The 19,600-nt window shown below is 39.4% G+C and overlaps 1 protein-coding gene across 4 annotated transcripts in view; it reads right to left on the reverse strand.

Moving 5' to 3' along the window:
• Nucleotides 1–19,600, reverse strand: part of TBC1D14 (TBC1 domain family member 14) — a 72,000-nt gene that overhangs the window by 36,710 nt on the left and 15,690 nt on the right. For all 4 annotated transcript variants that reach the window (XM_054823230.1, XM_054823231.1, XM_054823232.1 and 1 more), the window contains exon 3: nt 13,226–13,349. In XM_054823230.1, the coding sequence (XP_054679205.1) occupies nt 13,226–13,349 (124 nt within the window). The remainder of the gene's footprint in view (nt 1–13,225; nt 13,350–19,600) is intronic.

The raw sequence follows: 19,600 nt of genomic DNA on the forward strand, positions 1-19,600 counted from the left end.
TTATTGTCAAGTGTGGGAACTGCAATCATATTGTGCAGCAAACTCTTACAAGTGACCCCAGTGAGAGTCACAGTAACAAAAAACCACAACCCTACTACTTAGAACACTGAAAAGGATGTAATTTAATCTGCGTATGCAAACATGTGCACAGTTTCCCTGTATACTGATACTGACACACTGCAGTATCAAACAAGTGGAAACATCTACGAGAAAGGCTTCTGGCAGGCCAAGCATCTGGTAAATGATCTGCTAAAGAATTATTTTACTTTTTTTTTTATTAACATCTGCCAGAATAAAATATTACCAACACCTGCAGTGTATCCCTTAAATGCCACTTCCAGGGACTAGGATTACATTAGAAATGGACTTTATGTAAAAACATAATTTTACATGAACTTTTTACATGTATGTCCACTCACTGATCTCTCCACCTCAATTTTCTGTATAGCCTCAGGACCGTACCCTTCCAAATACTCTCTCAGCAACTTTTTCTTCTGACATTTCACAATAGTGCTGATGCTGCAGAAGAAAACTTATCTTTCCTATCTAGTCTCAAATAACATGCTCTTTAGTCTGGCTACTTATGAACTGTCCTCCTCATTCTGAGCGAGACACAGAAATAAAAGGACTCTGTGCCGCATCAACTTCACGCTGACACCATTCTGAAAGGGCCAAAGCTCCAAGTTAACTCTGGAATATAGGAAAGGAGTCACAGGAATATGGCATTTTATCTTGCAAGCTTTCAAATCAGCTGCAAATATGACCTCAAATACTTGCAATCTTCAAGACAGCATAAAAGTCACCCAAGAATGCCATCTACCTTGCAATGCACAACAACTCACATTATTATTATGCTGTTCAAATACCCACCACAACACACAGTTACTATTTTTGTTTGCAAACAGCTGTCCATGTAGGTAATTACGTGCAGGCTTGTAATTAGCTACGTGACTTCAGTACACACACCAAACTAGTGTGAGAAAAGGTACTTCACTTAATTGACACTTTTAACCATGTTCCACTTCCCCCCTCCCTTCAAATCCCTCTAATTTCTATTCTTCATCAAAATTCATGCATCTCTAAGGATCTCTGACCTTTTCAAGTTTGATAGTTGTCTGCCCTTAGAAATGATAGAAAAGCAAGGCAGTAAGTTTATTGCCTTGCCTTAAAGCCTCTGTGAGTGGTTTTCTACCTCCATGTTTGTTTCTGTGATCCCTGAAGTTACCCTTGAAGCAGTTATTGGTGCCAATTTCTTACATGTCTAATAAAAGCTTCTTTTGTACTCATACTGATAGTGTCTTTCATATTATCTCTCACCATCATTCGGACTGGCAGACTCTTCTGCATTCTGTGTTTAATTTTACAAACAACTGTATCAACATGTAAATTTTCCTGAATATAGTCTTTACAACTGAAGGTCCAGTCTTGAGGAGAAGAGATTGTAGCTTTATTAAGCTACACACAAATACAGATAAAATGTATGAAGGAAGGCAACATACCTTCACAGTCTAGCTTAAAGCGATGAATACTTCCAGGTTTTGATATTCATGAAACTGTTTCCACTGAACTTTGTTATGCTAAAGACACAACTTCTCAATAGAGCAAAAGAAATTTTTTATGTGGAAATTACTAACAGGCCCAAAAAATATGTAATAAAATCATGTTGAAAAATTAGATCAAGTGTCCTCTGAGAGAGGGAGAATGAGAACATAAAATTTGAAGAAATACTTCCCTAGTTTTTCTTCAGAAAGACACTTAAGGAAAAAGTACCAGTCTAGCTTTTTAAATTCCTTGCATCCAGATCCTCAGGGTTTCCACTAACACACATACAGTAACTCCATTCATTTTGCAGAGCCTAAGAACATCAGCTTGCTTTGTTGTTGCTAGTGAGCATGGTAAGAGCCTTTCAAAACCTTCACCTCCCCCCCCATTCTTTAATTTTAGATGAAGTTTGAGATGTATAAACTGGAAGACAGACAAAGAAAACCTTTGGGTTGGGTTTCTTGGGAGCTTGCTTCTGTTTAAAAGAAAATTAACATTGAAGTCTAGCAAAGCTGTCTCAATTTTACATTTTAGCAATGCAAGTTCTAGTCTCCTGTTAGGACAGGCAGTTCCACAACACCACATCTGCCTTTAAGGATTTATCTCCAGCTTTGCTTCACAGTAATGTTTTGCCAAGCGTTTGTGCGATGCCACATTCAAAAGTATGTGCCGGTATTTCCAGGCTTGCTCTCTACAGACTTCTGTTTTCATTCCAAAACTCATGGCGGGGGGGGGGCAGAACCCAAAAGCCTCCTGTATGTTGCTTATCAGCATGCATGGTGGAAGGTTACCACACTGAAAAAAAACTTACTGGCTACACAAAGATGTAGGTGTTTCTACATCTATAAGCACTATCAGACACATGAAGGCCAGCTGCATGTTGGACTGTCATTTAACAACAACAGAGAACAAGCTTCACAGATGTACCAGGTCTTCTGAAAAGTTGTCTTCCCTGGCCTTCAAATTTTGGGGGTAGGAAGAGTTGTGTACTTCATCCTCAAAAGTCAAGCATTTTTCCATGAATTTGTGGCTTCCTGCATTTAAAAATAATCTTGTGCCACGTTAATTTACATTCTATCTAATGCTAAGCATCAACTTGGGCTAAAAAGTAACTTTCAGTTAAGACAAACAAACTTTATGACCTCACTGGACAACTCTAAATCTATTGCATTTCCCCTAAAACTTACCACTAGCATTGAAACAGACCTTTTTAGTAGAGACTAGCAGCTGACATTTTAACTGCAGTAACACCTAACAAAGCTTATAGTTCTATATATTTAGTATCTTTATTCCAGACACCTTAACAACACCTGTTACACCTATTTAAAATCCTTCCAGCTTCCAGGGCTTTTGACCAAGACAATTTATGAGGAGTTTTAGAGAGCAATAAACTAAAATAAAAGCTTTAAAACTGGAAAAGAGGAAAAAACCCCTCTCATTTTCTTTAAAAAATATTTTATAGCTTGTCGTACTGTTAAACTGATACTCAAAGCCTGTTATTTCTACTAGCCTAGCATTTGTAACATATTCTGTCTTTTCACATGTTCATAATACAAGGGAATAAGTTCCAATAGCATCAAAAGCAGCACTTTGGCAGCTAGACTGTTTGCTAGATTATGGTACCTGGGTGGGTCATATTTCATCCTTTTATTATTAAAATACTCAGGAACAATCCTTCTGCCGTGGTATTAAATTACTCTTTCATTTACTGTGGATGGCAGCTATTACTCTTGCTTTATCTGCTGAAATATGATAGTAGATTTGTTTGAGGCAGGTAAATTTCAAGTTAGGACAAGGGCAACACACTTTTTAGAGTAATACAGCCTACTGGAATTGGTGCATAATCTATTTAGTACCATTCTTGTTGGGAAAAAAATATTTAGGACTTCATCAGTGACAAAACAGGTTTCCTTTCTTTACTTATATTTTATTTACTCTCACAAAAATTAATGCCCTTTACATATGATTACAATAAAATAAAAATACTTTTAATTGGATCAGAAGGAGAGACATGAAATAGAAGTGCATTAAGGCAACTTGCAAGTTTTGGGTTATAATTCTGAATTGAGAAAATTAGAGTTACACCTTTATTTCTAGAGATTGCAACAAGAATAAGCATAGGTTAGTTTCAGACTAACCGTAATAACTATGCCTTCTTGCACTGCAACAGCGCTTTTGTTTCTTTGTTCTTAAAAAAAGGAACTCAGGCACACCACAACAGATCTAAATCCTGCCTTTTTGAAGGCTGACAAGTAGAAATGAACCCAGAGGAGGAGAACACAGGAACTGACTCATTTACACCCTTGGACTTCCGCTGTGGAAAAAAAAATGCACTAGACAGTTTATAGCCTAGAATGCTTTAAAGTGTCAATGAAGGCTACATGTGAACACTCACTCCACCATTAACAGCCATAGCCATTAGTCACAATAATTTATCCAGTGATCTATCCAAAGACAAACCTAATATCAGCAGAAGACAGTGTTTTATCCAAAATCTAGCACCTGCCACAATCAGCAGCCAGCTTGAACCAACCACTTCCTCTTCAAAAGGCCCTGAATGGACCATCTGAATGCACTATAAAGCATGGTTAAGACAAACGCTTAGAAAAACTCAGTATTTTTAGACAACTGCCACTCATCAGCAGAGGGCAAGAGGAAGCAAAACATGTGGCGGCAGCTAGCCACACTGCAGAGCTTCCATCTGGAGTGCTCTTGCACATGCAACTACACAAGAACCTCCACACATCAGCAGTCAATGCACTTTTCTCTGTTTTTTGTTTGGTTGGTTTTTGTTCCCCCCCCCCGCCCCCCCGATAAAACACACTCTTCTCAACAGGGGCTTTTATTATTGTCTGCGTAAAGCATGGGTTGTAGTAATTTCTTTCAGTATTTTTTTCTGGGGGCTGCTGCTCTGCAACTCTTTTCCACCTAATAGGTTCAAGACAAAACACAGACTTTGAGTAAAGTGATTTTATTAATCAACTAGAATTATAGCTTTAAAAAAAAAAAAAGGAAAATCCAGTGCAGATTGACTTGAATAACTGCCCCAAATCAACTTACAAAGGTTTTTCCTACAGTACTGTTATAAGCTTAACTATTCGTCCCATAAAAAAGCATCACCTATGAGCCAAGGAGTATATTTAGCTGTTTCAAGAGCTCATGTTCACTTCAGCATACGCTACAGAGTAAGCCTCTTAAGTACAACTGATTTTAATTGACTGGAATATTGATCCCACATATAGTCATGACCTAATTATTACAGAAAAACATAATTGGAAAATCATGTTGATTTATTTCCTGTTAGTGCATCACTCCTAAAAGAAAGCCTGTTGTGTCTCCCACTGAAGACAGCCCAGTTGGGACATTTTATCATTGGTACTAAAAGAGAATCAGATTTTCCTATCTCCCCCTCTCCTCAAAAGAAACAAATACAGGAATAATTGGGGGAAAAAAAAAAAAAAGACAAATCAAAACAGTTTGGTAGGAGGGGTTGGGAACATGCTGCTGGCAGCTTGTATGGTAGAAGCAATATTGTATTGTGATCATCAAGGCTGAACAATCTGACTCAACTGACTTTGTTGTAGTGGTAAGGGCAGAACACGCAAGGTGCACTGAAAGCCTGGCTATAAGCTCTTACACTGCCACTCCACTTACTGCGTGCCTGAAATCTGCTCCTGGGGCCTTGCACAGACAAACTGTTACTCACAGCTGCACATAAACCCCTGGTGTTTTCCACTGCGTCTGAGGTGTTCTCATCATTGGTGGCTTCATGGCAGTCATCCAACTCCCAGCACATTATTTATTTGAATCATTATGAAAAAAAAAAAAAAAAAAAAAAAAAAGGAAAAAAGTCTCCCCCACACCCCTTCAGGAGTGCACTACGGCTTCCAGAACAGAAATCCTTGTAAGTCTGGAAAGATGACAATCCTTAGGTTAAAAATCATAACTACTTTTTATTATTAAGGAACTGCCATTGGAAATTCTAAATATTCTGATATGGAATGTCAGCAAATGAGATCATAAAATATTTAAACCTGAATTTATGAGTAAAGATGGTTTGAAAGACCTCAAGTGTTGTATGTGCTGAATTTTAGTGGTATTGAAACTCAAAAGAATGAAGACATTCCATTGAGCTCTTACTGGAATTCATATAGTTGAAGTTAAAAAGAACAGTCTTCATAGGGTCACAGCACATTTGGAAGTGAAAAAATTATGTACTGATTAAAAAAAAGATTTTCATATTGGAGAAAAAAGGAAGATACATACACTACAGAAAAAAGTAATTTCATTTAATCTGGTACTTTGTGGAAAATAGCTGTAATGTGTCTCTAGGATATAGCTAAAATCTGACTTTCCTCTGTACACATTAGTCTCTTAATACACAAGATCTTGACTGGCCAGTTGCAAACAAGTTCTGTGAAGGCTAACAACCAAATGATATGCTGAGAACAATGTTACCTCTTCTTGAATTTTTAAAGGCATTTCTTTTTCAAGAGCATTCACAAACAAAACCACTAAAAAAAAAAAAAAGAGAAGCTGCGAACATATGGTATTTCATCCGCTGTTCTTCCCAATCCTGAAAGGAGCTCCTAGAAGAAACAGCGCCCTCAAAGCCTACCTCAGCTCTACCATCTATTGGAAGGGAAGAGAATTTAACTTCAGTTATTACTCTCAGTGAAGTACTGTCATCTGACTTTTAGTGCATTTTCACACATCAATTACAAAAGCAACTGGCGTAACCAGTTCTGCTCAAGCAGGATTCCTGAAGATAATTGATACAAAAAATTAATCATGCAAACTTCCATTGTAAATGCACTTCCAGCTTCTCAGACAAGATTACTTGTTCTGACAGCTTTTAAGCTTTAAAACATTTAACTGGATAAAAACTGTATAAAACCTCTTGGTGACAATGCAAAGCAATCCAACCTTAGCCTATGCCAAAACTGATTCTTTATCGAAAGAGAAACATTCATGTATACTGTCAGCAGTAAAAGTAGGCCAAATACCAACTTAGCTGGAGTGACTTTAATCCCCACGTTGTTAAAATAGACTATGATGCTATGTCTTACATGTACTAGTTGAACAAGTGAGTGCTGTTCAGAGTTTTTATAGGACTTGAGAAAAGGCTTATGTGCTCAAAAAACCTGTCTGACCATTCTTTTGGTCAGAGGTCAGTCAGAAAAAATGCTACTGCTCCTTACAAATTGTGTCTGGCCTCAGCTGCGTATGTACAGCTGTGGTATAATAACATTCAACTTGTGAATGGCAACTGAAGTTTGAGGGTCTGGAGTTTTCATTGTTTATTTATTAAGTAGCAGGCCAGAAGGAAATAAGAACTGCTATTTCTAAGAACAATCTTTAGCTACTTCACAATTAAATTACTCCCCCCCCCTTCATGCTTTATGTAAACACATACCTTAATTGCATTCTTTCTTGCAAATTTCTTTCAATCCCAGGCAAGATTATTACCAGGAAAGTATCAGAACAATGTACAATATGAATGTATTTAAAAATTGTTCCATTTATATAAGTTTTTAAAAAATGTGTACACAAACATCCTTATCTTTCAGAAAACTAAGTTTGCAGTTAACTTCGTTCATCTCATTCCGGAAAAAAAAATAAAGTTGGGACCATGAACATACCAATGAACTCACTACAGGAGTCTACAGCCAAATTAATGGGATAGTCACAGGGCTCTAATTAGTGACGTGGCACAAAGGATTTCTTTGATGTCTGTCCAGAAGTGAAAGAAGCTGACTTCAGAAAGGATTACTTGGGTGGCTCAGTCACCTTACTTCCTGTGCACAAAGAGCTTCATACCCAGCAGGTACAATCAGGTAGATTTCCCTAAGTATGCGAAACTTGACGACAGATGCAAACAGAAATTGATAACCATAGCTACTACTATGATCAGGCTATTTTGTGGCATCTTAGATAATCCAAAAGACTTTTGATAGTCTAAACAAGTTACATGCAACTTGAATTTTATTTTTTTTTCAATATGGGAAATCATAATCAAGTAAAAAACATGATGAAGAATTTATCACCTTTCCTCTAAGGTGCCTTTCAGAATTAACAGACCAAGATTTTTCTAATAGAAACACTACTCAAAAGCTTCTGTAGTCAGGCAGACTGAGCCTCCTACAATCTATGGGCTAATAAGTATTTTACCAGAGACACTAACATCACTGTGAACAGACAATTTGCAGGAAGATCTGGACTTCATGGTATGAATATATTTGGTGGTTATTTTCTTTTTTTCTTGAAAAGGATCAGCAAGTAGAGCCTGAGCAGCCAGAGAACAGAAAGGCTCTTGCTCAATGAACAACCCCTGTTTCAAGTACTCCAGAAATGTCCAGCACCAACAGAGGCAGGAAGTGGAACAGGAGGGACAGGGTCAAGCTCAAGAGGAAGGCACAGCCTACACCTCCACCCTTTCCCAAACTTGAGGCACCTCAAGTAACAGACTCTCAGAAGCCTGTCAGTTTTCTGCCACCAGCAAATAGGCATGAAACCCTGTAACAGGGCAGTGAGTATCTCTTCAGTACAAATCCAAATACCCAAGAGGCAGAGCGATTAAAAGTTAGTTACAAGGGCATGCCAACACACAATTCTTTTGCTCATCATGTCATCAGCACAAAACACGAGAAAGAAGTCTGTCAGAGCGCTGAATCCTATGAATGAAGTCAGATAATCCTGCACATACAGAAGACAGAAGGAATAAAGTGTACTATGGGAAGGAAGCAATACCCATGACAACTGTGACCAACAACACATGAGCAATGTCTAACTATTTCTCATCAAGTTTGCACAAGCCCAGTTGTGTAATATAATCAGAAATGTGTAGCGTGGAGTGACAGGTGACTGCTGCTACAAATCACTATGGTAGCTCAAGAGATCAACAGACAGCAGGGTTCAAAACCGTATCTCCCATGATGTCAGAACAACTGACTCTCCCTTCTCTCCCTCCAGTTTGGTTTTCTTGAAGCATACAGGAAGTTACACACAATGGTATGTGTGGTGGGTTGACCCTGGCTGGGGGCCAGGTGCCCACCAGAGCCGCTCTATCACTCCCCTCATTCACTAGACAGGGGGAGAAAAGGTATAACAAAAAGCTTGTGGGTCGAGATAAGGACAGGGAGAGATCACTCCCTAATTATCGTCACGAGCAAACCAGACTGAACTGAGAGAGGGAATTCATCTAATTTATTACCAAGCAAAACAGAGTAGAGGAATGAGAAATAAAACCAAATCTTAAAACACCTCCCCCCACCCCTCCCATCTTCCCGGGCTCAACTTCACTCCCGGCTTCAACATCCTCCCCCCTCAGCGGCACAAGGGGACGGGGAATGGGGGTTACGGTCAGTTCATCACACAGTGTTTCTGCTGCTCCTTCGTCCTCAGGGGGAGGAGGACTCTCATCATTCCCCTGCTCCAGCATGGAGTCCCTCTCACAGGGTGCAGTCCTTCACGAACTGCTCCAACGTGAGTGTCTCCCACGGGCTACAGTCCTTCACAAACTGCTCCAATGTGGTCTCTCCCATGGGGTGCAGACCTTCAGGAGCAGACTGCTCCAGCGTGGGTCCCCCACGGGGTCACAAGTCCTGCCAGCAAACCTGCCCTGGTGTGGGCTCCTCTCTCCACGGGGCCACAGGTCCTGCCAGGAGCTTGCTCCAGCGTGGGCTTCCCATGGGCCACAGCCTCCTTCAGGTGCCTCCACCTGCTCCAGCATGGGGTCCTCCATGGGCTGCAGGTGGAATCCCTACACCCCCTCATCCTTCCTCCATGGGCTGCAGGGGGACAGCCTGCTTCACCATGGCCTTCACCAGGGGCTGCAGGGGGATCTCCGCTCCAGCGCCTGGAGCTCCTCCTCCCCCTCCTTCTGCACTGACCTTGGTGTCTGCAGAGTTTCTTACATCTTCTCACTCCTCTCACCGGCTGCAAAAAGCTCTAACTGTTTTTCTTCCTTCCTAAATATGTTATCACAGAGACACTGATTGGCTTGGCCTTGGCCAGCGGCGGGTCCGTCTTGGAAGCTGGCTGGCATTGGCTCTATCAGACACAGGGGGAGCTTCTAGCAGCTTCTCACAGAAGTCACCCCTGTAGCCCCTCCCCCGCTACCAAAACCTTGCCACGCAAACCCACCACAGTATGTTAAAAGAATACTCAGACTTTTAATTAGTCCCTTCTGTCTAGGTGGTATTTTCCACTCAGACTGTGTGCTCTACATGCTTCACTCAATATGTAAAGCTGACAGCATTCAATTAACAATTATGATGTTGCCATCATTGTTCAGGGCCTCGTAGGTCCCCGCACAGTCCTCAAGATCCAGCTCCCATACTGGCAAGTTCATGTAAGAGAGGCCACAATGTTTTCCACATCTCTTTGTATAAGACAGTGTGGTAGTCAAGTCACAAAACACTGGTGATTGAGATATGGAATCTCAAGCTTCAAAACAGTTATCAACTTTGCATCCCCAAATGATCAGCTTCTCAGGACACCTTGCATTTAATAGTGGATTTCATATAATGCAAGTGTAACTCCCATTGCACTGAGCTTTAAGGAAGGCCTCAGCACTTCTGGAAAGAAAAATAAATATAAAAAACCCAAACCAACTGAAGCCCAATAGTATGTAAAGCATACATAAAGAACAGATAATTAACAGCCATCTATAAAAAAAAATAGTTTAGGTACCTTGTTTCATGCCCTACAGGAAAAAGTGCAGACACTGAAATAATCTACTAGGACACTAACCATTTACCTTGATCAAAGTCTTCTCTTCTAGCCTTAGAAATAAAATACACACCTCAAGGTAGAAATAGAGCCAGAGTACTTGTTCTTCTGGCCTAGTACTCTTTTCTCCCAGAAAGGAGAAGCAACTGGTGTTGGGCAACAGGCTTCTCCACTTACACATCTGGAAGTTCTTCAGGCACCAGTCAAAAAGCTAAAGGCATGCCTCTAAATGGACAAAAGAACCCTGCAACACAAGCGCTACTTTGTCATTGTGAAAGCAACCTGTGAGGAGTAATCTAAATTGCTATGTGCTTTTGGGTGCTGGTGAGGCTGGATTAATTATTTCTAGTATTACCCATATCTCAGAAATTCTACATATCAAAAATAACTTCAGGAAAGCACCAAATAAATTAGGAATGATTGGTTATTGTTATCCAAGAGACATTGGAGACAATTGTTTCAGACTTGCATCTTGCCAGAAACTCACTAGTGGTTGCATGCTATACCACATAATTCTTTAATAGCTACTTTTTTCTAACAAATTTAATACCACCATTCAAAGTTGTAATGTTCTAGGAACACTGAATGCTCACGATGTAAGACAGTTTGGATCTAAAGGAAAAATATTCACAGTACCAGCAACAACCACAAAATGTTAATAAATTACTTACCCACTTACCAAAGAACAGATGATTACAATAAAATGTACTGCTAAGTGTCAGAATACTGCAATTACTACAATAGCCTCTTCAATTGTCATCAAAAATCTTTGGTGAACACTTTGGAACTGTTAATTGTATCAAGACAAGCTGTACATAAAGTCTGAATGGTTGATCATAAGCAACAATTTCAAAAAGCTGCTTGAACTTCTCTTAATTAACAGCCCAGCTACAGCTAAGAACAGTCACATGACACACCTGGATTTCCAGAGCACTTTACCCTAAATTAAGCAGCACAGTCCTCCAAATCAGCATTCTCATTTCACACACAGCAGCTGGTTTTCAAGTTCTAACTACATGGTCTCCCCCCCACAAACCTTCCAGTCCCACAGTGGTTTGAACAAGGAAGTAAGAACCAAATGAAACACAACAGCCCCAAACACATGAAATGCCTATATGCAATCCAAAAATCCCAGATCAAGTGAGACAGATTGAAAGAGGATGTTTTCTTCTCACTGAAAGAACAGATCATAAACTACTGACCACATAGTTGGATTTCACAAGATTATCGCCCCTTGGGAAGGCAGGTTATTTGATTCACTAGCAATGTGCTTGGGTTTATCTGTAGTAGAACCAGTCCTCTGAAATGTTATGTTTTCAACAATGTTATAATGCTATAGCTTGAGAAGTGATAGGCAAAGAAAGAGAAAAGGGGTTTTCACTGTGTTTTTTATTCTCTTACAACACACTAAGGAAGGCATGAAAAGATTTTTGTGTAACTTCTTCACCACCCTCCCCTGCTCCAAAACCAGCTGCTAGAATCTGACAAATCGTGATCTAACTACAGGCAAATACAAGCAACAGACACTCACATAAAAACCAACGTCAAAACTAGTTAAGCAGCAATGAAGACAGGGAGAAATCTAAATTCTTCAGTGTCTGTTGTGGTTTAGCCCCAGCCAGCAGCTCACCCCCACGCAGCTGCTCACTCACTCCACTCCAGTGGGATGGGGGGAGAGAATTGGAAGAGTGGAAGTGAGAATACTCATGGGCTGAGATAAAGACAGTTTCATAGGTAAAGCAAAAGCCACACACACAAGCAAAGCAAGACAAGGAATTCATTCCCCACTTCCCACGGGCAGGCAGGTGTTCTGCCAGCTCCAGGAAAGCAGGGCTCCATGATGCGTAATGGTTACTCGGGAAGACAAACACCGTCACTCCAAATCCCACTGCCCTCATCCTTCCTTTTCCCCCAGCCCCTTATATGCTGATCATGACGTCACACGGTATGGAACATCCCTGTGGTCAGTTGGGGTCAGCTGTCCTGGCTGTGTCCCCTCCCAACTCCTTGTGCACCCCCAGCCATCCCACTGGTGGGGTGGGGTGAGAAGCAGAAAAGGCCTTGGCTCTGTGTAAGCACTGCTTACAAAAACATCTCTCATCAACACTGTTTTCAGCACAAATCCAAAACACAGCCCCATACTAGCTACTACGAAGAAAATTAACTATCTCAGCTGAAACCAGGACAGTGCTTCTGGCGCTTTTAAAGTTTTTCCTCTATTCAAGGAAACACTTCGATAAACAATTTCAATACACACTCCCTTTTGAACTATACTGTACAAGGAAAAAATAAATTAATTTTATTCCATTCACTTATTCTGAACTGTATTATATTGTTCCAACATTTTAAGTCAGTAACCAAAATTTCATCAAGGCCCACACATGGAAAATTTCAACTCCAATCAGCAAATACAGCAAACAAGGAATGGCTCAAATCAGCATTCCAACATAAATTTCTGGCACTCTACCACATTCACTCTATCTTGATATATGTATTTTTAATTACTATTTAAGCACAAATAAGCCAAGGCCCAACAGAACACAATTTCCCTTCAAACAGCATGTTATAGAAGGGTCTATGACACAAAGGCTACAAACCAGTGAAAGCTAGAACAAGATAAAGAAAATTGAAAGATTTTCAAAATACCTAAGCTTGATTATAAAAAACACACACACATTCATATACTTTGAATCTTCACATGAAATGCCTTATACCACAGTGGTATGTGTTTTCATGGAGTACTCAATGTAATAACCATGTAGAACACATTCTTGTGAATGGCACTGTTAGAAGCAAAAAGACAAATTTCAGTGAAGAACCTTCTTTGATACTGTCCAAGACATTGTACACAACTCGACAAACAAACAGGCTTCAATGTCATATACACAAATCATAAACTTAACTGGCTTCTACATTCACCGCTAATCTTAACACAGAATTAAACAAATACCTTTTGTATTTTCTTTGGATCTTTCTGTAAGTTTTCTCTGAGAGGTACTTTTCCAAACAACTTCCATCCCACATCATTTTGTTTTTCGAATCTTGAAAAACCTTGCTTTCTGGTAAACAAATTCCTAGAAAAAAAAAGTTTAAGAAAAAAGGTTGATTAATTGTAATAAACAACGATAGACAATTTGCTAAGTTTACGTATCCCAATCACACATTCCAACTGCTCTTGTGGTTGTGCTGGCAGGCAGTTTCCCATCCACAAGAGATAGGTTATGCAGTATTACCACCATACTAGGCAGTGGACTTGGTTAAATAAGAACTTTTAGTAGATAAAGTTCATTTGTAACTTTCTAGAAGTAGCCTTTGTTTTTAGCCTCCCTCTAGATCATTCAGCCTCACTCTTTTAAAGTAAGACTAAGATACTAAATCTCTTGCTGCACAAACATTCTCCACCTGCCTATTACAACATACTGCTACCAAAAATCACAAAAAAGTTGCATAGTAGCCTTTTACTGTATTTGATCTGCTTTCATAAAAGATTATTTTTCCTGAATAACCTTAAAAGCAGCTATTAAAACACATTAATTCTGAAGTCTCTCTGAAACATCTCAAATTAACCAGCTTAAACACTGTAGTGACAGTCATAAAGCTAGACATAAAGCCACTGAAAATTAAATTATTTTTATTGCTAGTTTTTAATCATAAAGCGATATGCCAGACTTGGCATCTTCTCATCACAACTATGTTTTTCCAAACCTGGACATACAGTACAGACCAGTCTTCATGCTTTTGGTAGCACTCAGCTCCTCCAAGAGCACATCAGATATTCTACAACCATGGCATGTTTGGATTATCAAAAAACCTTTCTTTTTTGTCCTGCTGCCTAGTTCAGCAAACATTCAAACATGTCCAGGTTAGCTTGATTATTTACACATCTTCCGGTAGGTCTTTCTGAGAACTTGACTATAGGCTTTTGCTACCTTAGTTAAAAGAAAAAAAAAAAAAAAAAAAAACCAAAAAACAACAAAACAATTCCACTGAGACAAAAGCATTTTTGCTACTTCAATCAGCAGGCAGCTATAGCACCTTCATACCACGGATGCTTCCAGTCTGGCATTGCTGCTTTTCCTTACTTACAGTTACTACCATAATGCCCAGTGGGTTGACCCAGAAAGTACAGATTTTTTCTTATTCATAAAGCATGGTAGTTTGGGAAATAAAATGATATTGAGCGTCATATTCTAAAAGGGCTGAATATACATCTGCAATAGGAATGACCTGGACACTAAAAAGGTTGATTTTCCTGGCCACTTTGGATCAGCTAGCATGAACAATATCATAAATACACCAACAGAGGTAATACTGCTTGGAATACAGGAGAAATGTTTAATACAAGGAAAACAATTGAGGCACAAACGTCAGAGTGTGTCGGAGTGTATTATAAGGTCAATAGGGTGCACTGCCATCCTTAAATATGCATATATTTACACGAATGATCACATGCTTCTATATCACAAGGGTACAGTTACCTTGAAACCCAAACTAGGAACAGATTATCATATTAAAAGATAAGAACGAAGCGTTTAGGTACAGAAATCACACAAGTGAATAACAACTGATGTCAAAGCTAAGCAGTAACCATACTTCTACAAACCCTTTTCAGCTTTCCCGTACCCTACCTTACACAAAAAACAGCATAAAGATTTAGGGGAAACAACTGTAAGGAAAACACTAAAGAACAGCATGGAAAACATAGAAACACACTGTCATGTTTTCCCTCTTACCACTTTTTTAAAGCATGAAATTGTAATTCTACAGGTAAGCTACTGGATCAAAACCAAAGATTTGCTTTGTCTTATCTAGCATACTCCAGTGTTTATGAAGCTCTCCTATAGTTCATCATTACAGCTGTAATGCTACTTACGGATTTATAAGCTAACTAGAACATTAATCAACAAGTTTGACAACACTGCTACCACTACAACTGCTAGTGCTGGAGAAGGGACCATCACAAAAACAACTTCCAATAAAGGTATCTCAGTTGAATTTGCCTTCTTTTCACCAGCAATTTCTTCACCTTGGCAATATAAAGAATCCATTCGGGGTGTTTAATACCCTGAAGGGCTTCTGCATGTAATTATCTTCTTACCCCTGCCCAAGTTCATAACATGTATGTAAGACAGCCTGAGATGATGGATGGATAGGATCATTTGAGACAGCTACCAGGGAAATAAAATGACAGACATGAGATTATTTTTTATATATATATATGCTTAGTTAATTTAAAATGCAGAAATATCAAGCAAGTTCTAGAATATATCTAAGAGTAAAAAAGCATGACAGGAATAACATCAAAACCATCACAGGTAAATAGGATACACAATGCAAGACAGGCTGGCTGCTCTTGCAAAAGGTTTTCTTTCAGGTTGTTACTACTTCAGAAGCCAGCAAACTGAATTCCAGACTACATATTGTCTTCAGAGAAAACAAGAACATCTACCTTCAGGGACACCTGAAAGAGCCCCACAAGGAGGCACACCTGTGTGACAGTTCTGTGCACGTTGAAATTCTCTCTTGCAAGTGAAAGGATTTCACCACAGGTTATTAACACTGTGATAACATGAAAACTGAAGGACAAACAGGCAATATTCTCTCCCAATCTACCCACATCAGAAGTTGCTAGCACAGGTATATACACGCAACAATCTTCCCCAATCTCCTCTGAGGGATTTTAAAAGCGGCAGTAGCTCTTCATCCTCAGAGAAAAATAAAGATGAATTGGAATGATAAAGTATAATTGCTCTCTGCTGCAAGTGCCTGTACTAGATGAACTAAATGCCAGAAGTCAATCCCACATACTTGCTTTCAATTCAATTCCACAATTCTATCTATCTGTTTTGCCTTTAAAGGGAGCATCGTAGTAAGTCATCTGTTCTACAGCTTATCTAGCAGATGGCACAGCACTTTCTCAGCTCACTCTACTCTGTCTGCATGATTTCCACTGTACGTTCCCGGGCACCAAACATCTCTTCCTCTCTTTGTAGTATGGCAGGGATTTCCAGTTCACTTGTGTGTTTTTATTTTTTGTTGTGTTGTTTTTTTTTTTTTAAATTTAAAATATACATTGAACTGAAAGCACCAGGCATGGTCAACATACAATTCCCATTCTGTACAGAGCAACTTACTCTCCTTTTCCCTGCTCTCTGTCTATGCCCAAAGTCCTGGGTTTTTGCTGGTGTCCACACTCTTCGTGCACTCCAAAAAGTCTCAAAACTCCCAAGAGGTATAATGTTATCAGAAGCTACAAACTGGCACAATCAGATGTAGAACTGCAAACTACAACGTGTTCCTGCTTTGACTGAGGACACACAACATTGTTAAACCCTGATCTGCCCCAGACTGGAACAAGCTAAAGGCAAATAGCACGACCAGTGGGCTGACATGAGAGAGGCAGAAGAGGTGCTGCTCCCTTTGCACCTGATGTTAGAAAACTTAAGGAAAAAAAAACACTATGCAAGGTACTCCAGTCCGATTTCTGCAGAACTTTGTAATAAATCAGGACCACAGGGTCCTGATAAAGCCACTACTTGAGACTTCTGGACTGAAAGCAGACCCTTAAAATATGCAGCTCCCTTAGAAAGCAGTAATGATTTCTACCATATATATATATATATATGAAATGATATATATATCAGAGCAAGTAATTCCTAGCAAAAGCTTTCATTTTTCTGCTGCCACAGCACAAAAAGGAATTCCTTTCCTCCCATGATTACACAGCTCCCTAGGATTTTCAAAAAAGTACTAAGCAGTCTCATTTTTGAGCAAATAAAAATCACCAAAAAACCTGCACTCTAAAGGTAAGTTAAGCAGATTCTACCTAATGGAAAATACAAGTTAACAAGGAGCAAAAATTCTCTATTTGAAAAAAACAAACAGATTTTCACTACTAAGACAAGCTCATAAATCCTAGGGTAAAAGATCTCAAAGTTTAATTACAAGTGTTTTAAGATATAAAAATTAGAGATCTTGAATGTAAAAAGGGTTGACATGCCTGGAAAGAAAAGATCACATGCTGATCATTACCTCTGTCTCATTGTCCTCTTCTCAACCATTACAGCACATCATGCTGATTTACAACAGGGATATTAACAGGAATATCTGACATGATACATCATGTCTGCATTATCATTAGTGTGGTACCATTCAAGTCTCATGGGTTACATTTACATTCCTATTAAACATGTTAACTATTTTACACTAAGTGTCTGCAGCTGCTTATTTTAGGAAACCAAGCACAGAAGTTAAATTGAAATCACATTTCAAATAGAAAATCACTTTTGCACAGCCCTCTAAAAACAGTATTTTGCACCAAACAGCTGTTTAACCTTGTTATTTTAATTGAGCTGCAGACAGGAATTACCTACCTGAAGAGAACTTAATTCTAACTCCACAGTTAATACATACATACAAATAGCATCCTGTGATATAGGAGAGAGACCAAACAATCTTTTGCTTGAACATGCACATACTGCACTATTTTAGTGGTTGGACTTGATTTAAGGATCTCAAAGGTCTTTTCCAACCAAAATGATTTTATTCTATTACTGTTTACTGATCTGCCCACTGTCTTTTTTTGCAGGAAGGGAGGAAGTTAATATCAATAGGTAAGTTCAGCAGCGTCAGGAAAACCTTATTTTTTAATAAAACTTAAGAACCACTTTATTTCAGTTCTATAAGCACTGCTAATATAAACTTACTGAATAGTTGCCATGTATACATACTACACATTCACATATTGCCAGTATTTACGTAGCCCAGCGTGCTTCCCACAGTCAGGCTGAAGTCTCAATCAAAAAAATAGAACGACATCAACAACAAGCAGTCAAGCCAAACCTATACACAGAGCATCTATTACAGCTTTTTCCAGCTTATGCTTTTAAACAAAGTCCTGCATTACCATCAATGCAGAAAGTTTATCTAGTTCAGTCCGATTCTCTTTCTAAAAAGACAAGTCTTTAAAACAATTGCCAGCAACTATTGCTGCACGACAAGTTCATAGTGCTGCTCCACAAGCATTCAACTATTCAATTCTTCCACATTTCAGCAGTGGTTTGTCCCAAGCAAGGTTAGTTGCTTATGTGAAGTCATCTGTCAAAAGGTCATCCCTCCCCACCTCCCCCTCCAGTTCAGTATACAAACCCATCCACTATAAGGAGCAGAGACAGTGCTGTCATGGTTTCTGTTGCCAATTTACTCCAGATCTTCAAGTCAGCTGTAAACCTCCTCCCGGAAAAGTCTCAAAGCCTTCTCTAGCCAGGCAGGCTCAATACTGTGCCCTTTGAGATACCTCTGAAGTTCAGTACCACCAGAGTCAAGGAACTGTTTCTCTGGCACCTGTCACTCAAACAACAGGAAAAAAGGATGGGCTCGCTCCAACAAAGGAGCTGGCAGAGGGTGGAATCGAGCGATGCGGACACACATACACCCTCTGATGCCTGTTGGTGCACACACACTCTACACCTGGACTTCCAGGCAATGCACTATTTTTTTTTTTGTCTCCCCCAGAACTTCCAAGATATACCAGTTGCCTGAAATAAACAGGTACAGTAGCTTAGGACTTTGGAGTTGTCATGATTAGAGTATTTGGGTTCTCCGGAAAACCTGGAATTGATGATTCTTAATTATTTTGATTTGACGTGGCTCCTTAGACGAAGTTCCAAAGGCCACAGCATGTGAACTACTGGCGTGCAGCATGGAACGATATTTGTGAGCAAAACAAAAGTGCGATGGCATATGCTGCTCTGTGGTAGGCTGCTTTAACACTGACTTAGCATAAAGATTGTATTTGCAAATAAATGGATTCCTTATCCTTAAAAAGACAGTTGCTGTGAAGAAACATGCATGAGAATTAACTAGAAAAGGATCCAACTCATGCACAGACTGACACAGTTCTTTACCTGCATTTACCCCAAACTAATTTGCAATTCCAAGTAAAAACACATGCCACATTTCCTGCTCTCAAGATGCATGCTCACAGTCAAATGTTAATTCATCTTTCAATTAAGGTTATTTTCAGAAGACAAAACAATTAGAATAGTCACGTGAATTAACAACTGGAAGGATTTACCAGTCTCATGAACAGAGCAAAAGAAAAACAAGGCCAATGTTCAAGAGGTTCAGATTTGGTAAAAAAAAAAGTTATCTTGAAAAACAATTTCAAATGAGTATCAGACTCATATACATTCTTAAGAGGCAGGAAAGAAACAGAGGCAAGTCAAAGCTCGTTTCAGCTGCTTCTGGAGGAAGATCCTGAAATTTCCTGATAACTCTAAGCTACATGAGGAGAGTGCACCATCTTGAGCCCCTCAGCCTATGC

Source organism: Grus americana, chromosome 4 (assembly GCF_028858705.1).
Source record: "Grus americana isolate bGruAme1 chromosome 4, bGruAme1.mat, whole genome shotgun sequence".
Taxonomy (NCBI): domain Eukaryota; kingdom Metazoa; phylum Chordata; class Aves; order Gruiformes; family Gruidae; genus Grus; species Grus americana.